The sequence below is a fragment of the Momordica charantia genome (genome assembly GCF_013281855.1).
Source record: "Momordica charantia cultivar OHB3-1 chromosome 7 unlocalized genomic scaffold, Mcharantia_2.0 BLBB01000007.1, whole genome shotgun sequence".
NCBI lineage: Eukaryota > Viridiplantae > Streptophyta > Magnoliopsida > Cucurbitales > Cucurbitaceae > Momordica > Momordica charantia.
Genome location: NW_028275165.1, coordinates 916995 through 929895, shown reverse-complemented (window position 1 = coordinate 929895; position 12901 = coordinate 916995). Strand labels below are relative to the sequence as shown.

Genomic DNA, 12901 nt, shown 5'->3' with positions numbered 1-12901 from the left:
ATCCTTTCCTCTCTCTCTAACACTTCGATTTCCCGCTCTCCATTTCTCCGGCCTTTTCTTCCAATTTTGATTCTCAAGTCGGATGTTGATTTTACAGCCACCGTCGTCTGCGCTTCCAGTTTCCGATTCGTATTTCCGGCTTCAATTTCTGAAACCTCGAGGGTTTCAGTAACTTTTATTCCTTCACAGAGAGATCAGAGGCCATCGATAGCGGAAAAGAAGGACTTGTTCGTTGATACAAGAAGGATTGATTGCGAAGATTTTGCCTCCGGAAACTGTTTCAGATGAAGGCGACCTCCACACTTCTGGTGAGCCTTACAGTTCCTTTCTTCGATTCTTAAATTTTGTGTATAGAAATCAACAGGACATTGCTTGCTTTCATCGTTTCTATGCGAACTCTGTTTCAAACTTCGATTGCTATTTCCCAACTCTATTCGTTTTCGTTCAATTTTGTGAATATACTGAAATTTATATATATTAAATAGGTTAAAATACTTTTTGGTCTATCCATTATTTGGTCTCTGTGTTCATTTTGATACCTGAACCTGTTTACTTTAGTCTCTTGAATATAAAATCTCTTATCTATTTAATGGTGAGTCATCGGAGACCAAAATGAACATTTTTTTTTTAAAGTATAGGACCAAAATTAATCCAAACTGAAACTACGAGACCAAAAAGTATTTTAATCTATTTTAGCGTCAAAGTTTCCATTCATCCTTGTATTAAGTCTTGAGTGACTCTTGATATATTTAAAAAAATAAAAAAATAAAAACTCGTCAAAGTTTCTATTCATCTTTCTACTGAGTCATAAAATATTATGTTCACTGTATTTTATAGACACTTCAAAATTTAACTGGAAAGAGAGGAAGATTCTGCGCAGGATTTCTAAAAAAAAATTGAAAATCTTACAACAAAAACAAGTAAATGTATTCCATATATATGTTTTCTTGCCTGCTTATTATTTATTTTTGAAAAAATTTCTTGGTTGCTTATTCTGTTCTTATTCTTATTTTGAGGCGTATGTATGCTAAGTTTGAGTGTGCCTTGTGATCTCTGGATTGTGTGGACTGTGATGCAGAATAATTTACGGACTAAATTTTAAACTAATTTTTGGAGTTGTTTTTGCTAATATTAAATAATAAACTTCGGTTGAAGATGACGTGTCATCAGTGAAATGTCATCTTCACGTCTGGCATTGATAGTGATATTCTTTGACAATAAATAAAATTTGGTTGGAGGATTTTCTATACAAGTTTGGATCTGCTCTACCCTAGTTCATGCATGCTGTCAAGTAAATCGAGGTCCACCAGCTTTAATTAATTACATTAATTACTTAGGCCTCATTTTTTTATTTTTAAATTTATGGTTTTAAAAATTATGCTTGCTTCTCCAAAATTTTGTTTTCCATATTTCCTAAAAGAACACATTTGATTTTTTTTCCCTAAATTTAAGACATAGAAGTAACTCTTCAAAAACTACCATGGTTAGTTTCTAAAATTTGGTTCTTAAATTTTGAAAACGATTTTGACAATTAGATAACTAAACCAAGAAAATGGAACTGGTGTTTTAAAAAATAGAAAATTAAAAATAAAATAATTGTAATTTTACAAATCATTATTTGGTAATTAATGATATGGTCTAATTGTTAATTAAATACAGCACACTATTTTTTATTTTTATTTTTACTTTTTATGTAGGGTGATGCTACTTGCTACCAACTTTTGTTTTAATGATTCAGTATAGCTTCAGTTTTTGCCCTTTTACTTTTAGAAGGTAGATTAGATTGGTGTTGTTTGTTAAGGTCATTTGTGGCATTTTACTTGGTTATAATTATGTAAAGAGAGATTTAAGCAAATGAAATATAAAATATACAGTTCAAGTTGGAAGACAATATTTGAATTAATTGACCTTGTTTATTTTGTATTTAGCATTGATTTTTGGTGGCTATAGTGATCATCAGCTTATGAAAATGTAATTTGGTCAACAATATTTTAATTAGCATTGCAGTTGGTGAGTGGTGACTGATAGAAATAATTAGTTTAATTAGTGCCATATTATAATATAAGTTTTGGTGTCTACTTGGAAACCTAACCTTGAGGATAACAGTGCAAGACATATTATAATGATCTGACCACACAAATTGTTTGTAAAGTTGTTTTGTTTGTTTTTTTTTTGAAAGCTTCTGGGATTGTCAGATTTTCTGGGGATTTGCCACACGTGTGGATCGCAGCTGTTTATTTGTGTTAGAAAACTTTTAGTAGTGGTAAAAGACTCTGCAATTTTTTTAAGTAAGAAACAAAAACTTCATTCAACCTAACCTCCCAAGGGATGGCCCCATTCGCCAGGCATGGGCATGCAATCTTTGAGTAACACTTACTTAGAGGTTGCATGTTTGAACTTTCTGGGAGTTTAACAAGAAAAATTCTTGATATCTCGTGGGCTGGACAGGGATGATGACCCTGATATAAGAGAGCAAAATTCTTATTTGGGATTATTAAAAAAAATTAATTCAACTAGAAGGAGAAAACAACCTAAAGCTAGGGGAAGAGGAAACCCCTCCCACAATTTAAGCAAGTTAATCGAAACAAACCACAATCTAGGTTGATCAAAGCTAATAAAATTACAAAAAGATCGCATCAACTAACCAAAGGAAATGATTTTATTTTGTCCTAAAAATATTTAACAAAAAAATTGTTTAAATTTAAAAATCTGAGGGTGATAATTTTCTTTTTTATTTTTGGTTTAAGTTAAACGTTCAATGGAAGTCTATTTTTGGAAGAATGATCTAGGGGCATATCTCATTGTTTTATGTTTCATGGTTTTTTGGCCGTGAGAACAAAATCATTTTATATTATCAAATCTAGCCTTTAGGAGAGCAGAGTGAAGACCATTCTTGATATTGTTTTCATAAGAACAATTGTCTTTTTATTTTCTTTCATTATTTTCTTTTTTTTTAAATACAACAATACGGCGGGGATTTGAATTCGCGACATTTGAGTCGGAGATAGGTGGCATAACATGTCAAGCTTAGGTTGGCTTCATAAGAACAATTGTTCTTCGTAGGACTAGGGACATATATACTGTTTCATAAGTGATTACTATTAACACTGTTGATAAATATCTGATTGATTATTATAATTCTTGATAAAACGACCTTGTGAAAATGTTGAAAAAATGTCTCGTGTAAATCACCTCCAAGATGTTTCCTACCGTACAACTAACATAACGACCATGTATGTTGGACTTTGATGGAGGAGGTTCTATCGTTTCTTCTTTTTGGGAAAAGGGAAGATTTTTGTGGTAGGATTTTTAGGGGTGGAGAGATCTAGGGATGGGAGTTATTTGAAGCCCCTTTCTTTAGGTAGGCGTCTTGATGTAGCATAAGTTGTGCTTTTCTATTATGAATTTCTTACTGTATTAGTATTCTAGGGGAGATGCATTTCATACTCAAATACAAGTTATATCCTTTAATTTTGTAAGTTTCTCATCTTGATCCCAGTGCCTCTTTTCCATGAATCATTTGCATATTCATTAGCTTTAGCTTCTCTTCAAGGGGTAGGTGACAAAGATAAGAAAGAGGAATGGAACAGAAAAGAAGCCCTTGCTCCGTTGATGAAGGCTACCTCATTTCTCTCGCTAGCAAAAGGCACAAGGCTCAATTTTCTATTTCAGCTAAGGTTTCTTCTTATCCTAGCCTGTCCTTTTATATGATGGCAATCTGAATGTTCTTATCCATATTAGCATTTCGACGAAAATTGAAAGAAAATTCTTCTTGTTGTGATGTAAGGTATATAATAATTGCAAAATTCTCAAGTTTTTTTTTTTGAAGATCGTAAGGAAGCTATGCCTATAAAGAATGACTCTATCCCATATATCTTCAAAACCACTTCTTTCATCTTTGCAAAACATTCAAGCTGCATGCATTTTTCCATAAAATTTGGGAATTTAGGCACTATATAATGTCTATCATGAACATATTGTTTGATTAACTATTCAGTAGTTCACATCAATGAAAATTAAACAGTCTTAACATTACATAACAATATCAGTGAGTTCTGATTATGTTGCACCTATTGTAATTGTTCTTTCAATATTCATAAGCACGGAGCTTTTCCAAACTAGATTGGGTATTGGTTTCTTTTTCACAGAATTTGTTACTGGGAAAAGTTCACTCTCATAGGCTTGTAGTCAAGAGCAAAATTGTTCAGTATATTTTAATCTCAAAAAATGAGAAATCAAGCTTTCATTTCATACAAGGGCCATTAAGAATAAGTCTGACAAAAAAGGATCATTCTATAAGAATGGACCCCTATCAAAAAAGTTAACACCTAATTGATAATTAATTACCAAAAATCTTAGAAACTGATATCCACATAGAGGTATTAAATTTAACCAGCTCTCAAATTTCTCTCTAAAACCTCTCAACTGCCCTAAAATTCTACTAATCCTCTTGATCCAAATACCGTCGAAAAAACAAGATTACCATGGCAGGATCCCTCAATTTTGAAAAGGAGTAAACAACACCTCTTCCAACATTGCCCTACGATCCCTATTACTGGCTCAATCCCAAAAACCTCCAAGAACTGACTCCAAATAAACCGGGTAAACTGACAACTCCAGGTCAAGATCTTCAAAGGCACACAATTTTTACTTTGGTTTCTAAGGTTATTATGCTTTTTTTCTGGCTACAGGATAGGAAGGAGAAGCTGGGCGAAAGAATTGTAGCTTTGCAACAACTTGTTTCACCTTATGGAAAGGTATGCATGGAAAAGCTGACCTGTAAAACTTAGAACATTGGTGACTTCAGGAAACATAATTCTAAATCTATGGATGCTAATGCCACGATCTATCTCAATGCCTAAATTCAGTTCAAGGCAAGAAAACTAGAGTTCTTAGCATCAACACTTTCAGTTTTTGATATTTGGCCTTTTAATTTTCTGTATAATTATAATGGTTTTCCATTCATTACATTACTTTTCAGAGAAAAAAATCCAAAACATGTCATATGACCAAGAAAACATTCTTCAAATTAATTCAAACTATATTCTGCATTATTTCCCCTTTATAACCTTATAATTATGCCCTTTACAAGAGCTAGTTATGACAGCTTTCAAAATGAGTTTAGATATTATTGGATTTGCAAAAGAGTGCAAACAAAGTTCCGTATTGGAAAAGGAAGGGAGTGATCTATGGTATATAAGAGAGGACAACTATCTCCATTGGTACGATGTCTTTTGGGTGTAACTACAAGTAAATGGTGAAGGTTATGCCTAAAGCGGGTAATATCATAGTAATATTCTGGAAATACTTGGGGTAAAAGGATACCATTGTTCTTAACAGATATTCTCATCAAATATATTAATCTTTGGACACGGTATGAAGTACTGTATAGTCTAACACATCTAATTGGATATCAATTCATTGGAGTTGCCAAACATTTTGGCATTTTCGTTCTTTTTATCGTAAACGATCAATTTGTAAGTTGGGATCAATATATGTTTGTGTTCTTCTAGAATCTCTCTCATGTGCTTGATGTGGGCTTCGTTTTATTCATCATCTTCCTGTACTTTCATGCTGCTTAATGGAAGTAAAATTTTCTGCTCTATCATAAAGTAAAAGAGAACTATCTGATGAAGACTGAAGCCGAAAAATCTATTGCAGACAGACACAGCTTCTGTTCTTCTGGAGGCAATGGAATACATACAATTTCTTCATGAACAAATTAAGGTTGGCCTATTTTTTGGGTATGTTTTCATCGAGTCTATTCAGTAAAGACAGCTGAGATATTACCTAACTTCTTGTGCTTTATGTTTTCTTCAGGTGTTGATTGCTCCATACCTTGAAAGAACACCAATGTCCAGAATACAGGTGAGCACAAAAACTTGGTTATATTTAACAATATTTATAGCACTAATGTTCATATTATTATTTTTTGACAAGGCATTATTTTCTCTTATGACTACCATCTCACATGTATTATTGTACCTTTGGATATAAATTTTTTTGTATCAAGTATGGGACAAAAATAGGAAGCTATATATACACTACCTCGTTTTTAGATGGATGAATCCCCTGAGAAAAGTCGTTAAAGATCCCAACAACATAAGAATCGCGCACCTTCAAACTATCTTTGAAACACTACAAGAATTAAGCTTTCCCCCGACGCTAAAAAATGTCGGAAGAAACCCAAAAACAGTTGGGAGGGACTTTGCCTGATGTAATATTTGTGTCGAGACAAAAGTCGGGAAAACACATTGAGGAAGGATCTTCCGGATGGTTTTTGGACAATTGTCATGCTATATAAGCTCCGCACAACGATTAAGATACAGTCGGAGAAAAGGTATCTTTGACCGAAGGTTTTAAACCGTCGGACAAATTAGACATTTATGAAAACAATTACTTCTATCCTATTCCTGACCGAAAGGTTTAGCTCAACCTCGAAGTTAAACTTCAGTAAGAGTAATCCCTACCAATCCAAATATTGTGTAGAGATCTTCCTTTTCACCCCTATGGAAAGAATTACCACTTTCCCCATCAAAATCTTTGAATAAAGATTCTCCTTCCCTCTCTTCTTCAGCAGTGGGATTGCTAGTGTAGAATGTATTAATGTATAATGTAGGTTGAATTACCATCAACTCTCTTTTCTACATATTATAGCTAGGGGAGGGTTCTGTGTGGAGGATTGGCACATTTGTTTTTCCTCGAAACCGAAAACAATAGAATCTTTCCCCCGAGGGGTAAGGGAAAACGTTCCTTGTTTTAGAAATGAAATCAGTTCGTTGTCTACGACGGTATTGTAATGATTGGTTCATCCTTTTTGCGAGTCATAAGGTTGATAAAAATATTTCCCTTTTATCTCTAGTGTCCTTTTTTGCAAGTCATAAGGTTGACAAAATTTGGCTCTCGAAGAGTTTAAGGATATTCTTTGGTTCTAAATGGCATCATCTTTTATTGGATACCAAATCAATGTAAATGAGGAGAATATTGTTATCAAAAGTCAGCTTCCTTTTTTCTCATCTAATCTATTTGTTTTTGCCTACACTACTTCATTTGTCGGTTTTGTAGATGAAAAAAAATTTATCATTTATCTTGTCTAAGGGGGGAGAAATTTTGTTTGGTTCAAGTTCTGAGTACTAAAGGTCGGTTCGATAACGTTGATGTTCTCTGTAAACCAAAATTGCGTCAGGTTAATTTTTTCCTTTCTTGCTCATTTTTTTTACTGAAAAAAGAAATATAAACTTGTTTGGTAATAATTTATTATTATTTGTTCTATCTTGTTCTATAACATTTTAAATTAAAAACAAGTAAGAATTTTACCTGGAAATTAAAATTTCAAATTAAATATCCAAAAATATTTACTTTTTTTCAATATTTATTATGCATTTTACAAGTAAAAAAATTATAAAATAATGTTTTTATCTATATTTTGAAAAATAATTGAAAATAAGGAACAATAAATTTGATTTTGTTATTTCTAAAATTTCTAATTATTTTTGGAAACATTTTTTAGAAATGAGAAATGAAAAATAGTAATAGTTATCAAACGTTTATATTTCTCAAGAATTGAAAAATGAGAAACAAGAAATGAAACAAAGCAGGATGAAATGAGCTCAAAAAGTCTTTTATCTCTGGACTTGAACGTAAGGTTAGTAAAATTCATTATTTAGACTCCAAAAGTTAGCCTCTCCTGACTCTATTTTAACCACTTGCTCTGTCCGTCTCTATCAGGAAATTGAGCCGTGGAGCTTGGGAAGCAATGGCTTATGTCTCGTGCCGATCGCCTCGACTAGCCGAATTGCTAGCTGCAATGGTGCAGACATCTGGGCTCCTGTCAAGACTTCTTCCTCGGACATTGAGAAGAATGTCTTGGAGTTACAATGAGGCTCTCGGGTCGTTCGGATTCGGTAGTTCTGGTCTAAGGGGCAAATATTTTTCTTCATCTAATTCACTGCAAAGTTTTTTCAGAAGCAGGAAATTTGTATGCTCTGTAGTTTTGCTCTCTTGAACTTTAGATAGTCGACCAATACGCCATTCCAGCATCAAATTGGTGTTACAGAAGCAGTTCCATTGTCTAATTTCTCTCTTTTACATTAGATCTGTACAAGCCTTAAGTTTGTTCTAATATCAGTGCTGATTCGTAATGTTTCTTTTTTGTTTCTTGTTTGTTCAAAACATTATTGAATCACTTTCTATAACATGCACAATAAATATAATATAAAATTTTAAATATTTAATTTGAAAATTTAATTTTTATATGAAATTAATTTTTTTTAATCTAGAATTTCAGTATGTGTTTTTGTTGAAAAAGAAAGAACAAGAAATAAAAAATTGTTACTAAAATATAATTCTAATTTTTCTGATTAAAAAAGAGGAACGAAAACAAGAAATAGAAATATTATGGAGTGGATTCTCTTTACTTTCTCACTCTCAGATGATGAAATTTAAAAAGTGTTGTCTACTTATTTTTTATTTCATGTTAAGCAATACACATTAATTCACATAAAATTCCAACCTCTTTTTTTCCCTTTTTTTTATCACCTCTACAATGAATTGATTCGAGTCAATTTTTAATCAAAACTAACCAAAGTCAAATTTGAATCGAGATAATCGATTGCAATATTGGTTTACTAAAATCGTATGTTTAAGATATCAAATTGTGTAAACAGCAGTGGAAAATGTCAGACGCAAACATCAAAATGATATAAGATGACCTTTTTAAATGTTAAACTTATACGGTAAAAGAAAACCTTCTTCAAGTTCATGTTCATCTTTAAAAAATTTAAAATATACATTTGATTGTGTTTGAAGGATTAAAGTTTTAGAAGTAATTCTAAAAAGTAAAAAATCGAGACAAATAAATGAGTTATCTTTCCAACTATCCTTGAAATTGAACAAAATTAATGTTTGCCTTTTAAGTTTTTGGTTGATAATTGTTTCATTCGACTTCTGCATCAAGTTTTCTACAGAGAAAGGGAAAAAAAAAAAAGAGAGAAAAACCTTAAATTGCTGAAGAACGCTTAACCTTCTCTTGCAGAAACTGCAATATATGTTCACGTTTCCAATTGTCAATCCTGCAACCAAAAAAAAAAAAAAAGAAAATTTGTTCAAAATCGCTCTATACCATATTTACCAATTCACTAAGTATTATGCCATATAAGTTTATCATCAACAAATTTTAACATCTACCGGTGGTGAGAGACAAAATTGAAAAACGTTAGAACGTAAGAAACTAGATTGAGACTTCTTTAAACCATAGGGGACTAAATTGAAAAAACACCAAAATATTAGAGACTAAAACATAAATTTAGCCCTATACGAATTCTGTCTAATTCATCATGGATCCAAACATTCTTCGAGACAATGTTATAAGTCATTTGGTAAAATTTACGTCTGAAATAGGTGGATTTTTAGAGGCGTCGAGTGTCCTTGATTGTAGATTTCGCGTCTCTTTCGGGTGCCTGATTCTAAAGTATTATGTAACTATCTCCTGATCTCCTATTCAATTAGAGTCTTTCTTCAGACTAGTTTCGGTTTTTTTGTATAGGCTTTCGTTTTTGTAACGTCTACTTCTATTCTTTTGTTTATCTTAATAAAGGATCAACATTTGCAATCTCAAGAGTAGTATAGTAATTTTTGGTCATTTAAAAGGTTACCTGATGCTTTCTTTCTGTTGACCCTCATCATCCAGCAAGACCAGCTTCGGTGGAGAGTTGAAGATATATTGAACCTTAACAGTAGGGAATTGATCCTTTTCATCTTCAATGAAGCCAACAATTTCAGGATAGAAAACTAGTTTCCTCATGCAGACCTCCAGTACAGCACCAGAATAAGTTATCTGCAGTTAGCGAATGTAGATTATTGCCTTTTGTCCTTTGTCAAAATAAATGAAAAGACAGACAAAATCAAGTATTTATGAAATACAATCAACAACAGAGTTCTGAATTATGGGGGAGGGTGGAACTCAAAACTCAATCTACTGGAAAAATTCTACATTCTGCATATATACCAGGCACTTCTCTCTAGCCACAACCATGATGGACAAAATTTAGGAACTAGGAATTGTTAGAAATGTCATTGGAGTAGTTAGGATTTAGGAACATTATTAGAATAGTAAGGGCATATTAGTAACTAGCTAAGGAGTTTATTAGTAGGACTTGGTTATAAATAGAGTAAAAGGGAGAAGATGAAAGCAGGTAATACTGTGGGCATTTAGGATTAATTGGACTCGAGATAGGGGAGGTTTCAAGTATCTCAAATAAATTGAGAGTTTATCTTTTTTGTGTTTTCTTCCTTATATAATTCTCTAGTTTCCTTCACGAATTTGTTAAAAAATACTGTAATTAAAGGAAGATTGAATTTGTTGCTAGATATTTGACCAAATAGAATTGTTCATTTCCTATAGAAACCTATCACTGAAACCTCCAGCGGGGATGGGGCTAATTGGAGCTAAAAGGATTTTAGCAGGTGAAAATTCTCAGCCTCACGTGAGGTGTACAAATAAGTGATTGTTTGATAATGAGCAAGGATGACCGATCAAGAAGCTTCAGAAACTCTATGACATAAGAATCTTAAATTACCATTGTAATTTACAAAATAAGTGTAATTAATAGATAACACTTGCTCATCAAATGAGCCAATCATGTCACGCCATTGATGTCCAACAGGTTTGTGATAAGCATCGATAAATGCTCCAAGTTTTTGGAATGCCCCAAATTCTACTTGAGAATCGAAATTTGGGTCAATCCTAGCAAAGACATCCTTGAACAAGGTTCTAGCACCATGCCAAATGTGTCCTGTCACCTTTTCTAAAGTAAAGGTACATTAGTTTTCCTTGTTTACTGAAACCTAACTTTGGACCATAGTTGTGATAATTACATACACGCCTAAATGGTTTGTACTATATAAGACATTAGACTAATGCGTTTAGAGTTGGCATGAGCAAGATTCAGTTTAGCAGCATGGTAGATTAATCACAAATGGAATAGTTAGTCGGTGAAATTCAGCCTCCAGAATTCAGCACATCTATATCATTATTTGTACCTTGCTCGTGGCATCATCAGAATCCTCCGCGCAACACTTCAAACAGTCTGATATTAGTTCTGCAAGACAAAGTTTATGCATACTTCAAAACCATTACATAAACCTACAACATAGTTGCAGAGTTTTGCATATTACCAATCTTTTCTTCCTTAAATTTTGGTCTATTTCAAACAAATTCCAGTGTTACTGGAATAGCCAGTGCTAGAGAGAAAGAATATCATCAATTAAACTGAAAAGATAAATGCAGACTAAAACAAACTAAAAGGAAACAAGAGAACAACTATTAAAAAATGGTTACCTATAGATGTCTTTACATAATTTTTGTTCCATAAAACAAAAAAAAAAATTATTTTTCAGAGTAGTTCTGCACCCCTTAGATCTTTGCCCTTTAACATTATGCTGGCTTTGCAATCAAACTGGTTTCTTTTTCCGTTCCATCGTTTTAATCAATCAGAATATATGGTAAGTGAAGGTGGACAAGAAGTCATTGCTAGAATTGAGAACAAACTTATTCACCGAAAAAGCTATCACTAACAATCACAAATTGCATTCAAATCACAACTTATCAGAAAGACATGATACGTGATTTTTGAATAACATAATCTACAAATTACAGGAGAGTAAGAAGATCTATCGCTTACAATTATTAAGGGGTTTTTTCTAGCCCTTGTTTCTTTGCAAAGATTTTGACAAAAAAGATGAATATTATATCAGAATTTCAGGAACCTTCTGCTTCCCTAACAAATTTCCAGCCAATCACATAACTAGGTATAGGTCTCTGAACTCATTGCTACCGCATCTTCGAACAAAATAGGAACTAAACGAACATCAGGAAACTTATCCACAATCTCTACGAAATCGATCTAAGATATTGAAATTAGTACCAAAACTTCACAAAAAAAGGCTACAACAAAGTAATCTGGAAATCCAAAATCCAAATCAAGGAAAAATCCAGAATCGAAACCGACGAAATAGCGCATTTTCGCAAAAACATAAATTCGAAAACAGAGAAAGAATCGAGTATAGAGAAACCGTGGGGGCGTGAATCTGAATCAAACGCGTCACCTTGATCTTTGATATATTCAGCTAAAGTGTTGCAATCAGAGCAGAGAGCAAGGCCTGTGAAGCCTAGATCCTCACATTCCCTCGGGCCGAGTAGCTCCTTTGACCAAGCCAGCGGAATTGAAGCGATAAAAATGATCGCCACCGCCGCCGCCACCGCCGTCGTCGCCGGAGCCGGCTTCTTTACATCGGTGAGAATCAGCATCTGTGACTGTGGTGGGGAAGAAAGCAAAGTCTATACGATTGAAAACAAAGACTCTCTCACTGGAACACCAATTCTCAGTAAACATGGAGTTCCAATTCCAAAGCTTTTTTCCTTTTTTTTTTTTAAATGAAATTATTCAAAAACAATTTTAGGAAAAAATATCAGTTTTTACCCTAAGTTTTTGTCATAAAAGATCTTACCTTAGGATAAGTTTGTTTGTGTGTGGAACAAATAAGAAAATATATATTTGATATGAAATTGATAGGATTCGAATAATTTTTTCTGTTAAGAAAGGTGAATTAGTGGAAACTGAATAGAGTTAGAGACCAGAACTCAACCGGAGAATCACTCAAGTACTCTTCGACCAACTTGAGGACCCCGACCTCAGGGTCAACAACCAACCTGGGCCCGACATCCATAACCTCTGGTCGGAGCAGTTTTGAAAGTCTTGGCCCCCCATCATCTATAAAAGAGATACTCTACCTCTTTGTTCTGCAATTATGTTTCAAGAGAACGAGCCGCTCACGTCTATTCTAACTTGAGCATCCCAGTGGTTATTCCTTTTGTAAGAACCTCTTACTTAAGGTCGCACTT

At 33.3% G+C, this 12901-nt stretch overlaps 2 protein-coding genes across 2 annotated transcripts; one reads left to right on the top strand and one right to left on the bottom strand.

Annotated features, from left to right (window-relative positions):
• Positions 1 to 8141, top strand: LOC111022570 (transcription factor bHLH153). The gene is made up of 6 exons (XM_022299731.2): positions 1 to 308; positions 3554 to 3677; positions 4692 to 4757; positions 5662 to 5727; positions 5821 to 5868; positions 7729 to 8141. Exons 2-6 carry the CDS (start codon positions 3582 to 3584, stop codon positions 7879 to 7881), a joined length of 429 nt encoding a protein of 142 aa, XP_022155423.1. The 5' UTR covers positions 1 to 308; positions 3554 to 3581; the 3' UTR covers positions 7882 to 8141.
• Positions 8142 to 8863: 722 nt separating this feature from the next.
• Positions 8864 to 12406, bottom strand: LOC111022555 (selenoprotein family protein). Its single transcript, XM_022299715.2, has 4 exons — positions 12106 to 12406; positions 11041 to 11099; positions 9654 to 9835; positions 8864 to 9071 (listed from the first exon to the last, which is right to left on the bottom strand). The coding sequence occupies exons 1-4, from the start codon at positions 12305 to 12307 to the stop codon at positions 8999 to 9001; spliced, it is 516 nt and encodes a 171-aa protein (XP_022155407.1). The 5' UTR covers positions 12308 to 12406; the 3' UTR covers positions 8864 to 8998.
• Between the last annotated feature and the right edge of the window lie 495 nt (positions 12407 to 12901).

Excerpts from the sequence above, each read along its gene's own strand:
- LOC111022570 (XM_022299731.2), top strand. The coding sequence starts at position 3,582 with ATGGAACAGAAAAGAAGCCCTTGCTCCGTTGATGAAGGCTACCTCATT. Across the intron at positions 3,678-4,691 it reads AATTTTCTATTTCAGCTAAG|GATAGGAAGGAGAAGCTGGG; the intron begins GTTTCTTCTTAT and ends TTCTGGCTACAG. Across the intron at positions 4,758-5,661 it reads TTGTTTCACCTTATGGAAAG|ACAGACACAGCTTCTGTTCT; the intron begins GTATGCATGGAA and ends AATCTATTGCAG.
- LOC111022555 (XM_022299715.2), bottom strand. The coding sequence starts at position 12,307 with ATGCTGATTCTCACCGATGTAAAGAAGCCGGCTCCGGCGACGACGGCG. Across the intron at positions 11,100-12,105 it reads TGAATATATCAAAGATCAAG|AACTAATATCAGACTGTTTG; the intron begins GTGACGCGTTTG and ends TTTGTCTTGCAG. Across the intron at positions 9,072-9,653 it reads CAACAGAAAGAAAGCATCAG|GATTGACAATTGGAAACGTG; the intron begins GTAACCTTTTAA and ends TTTTGGTTGCAG.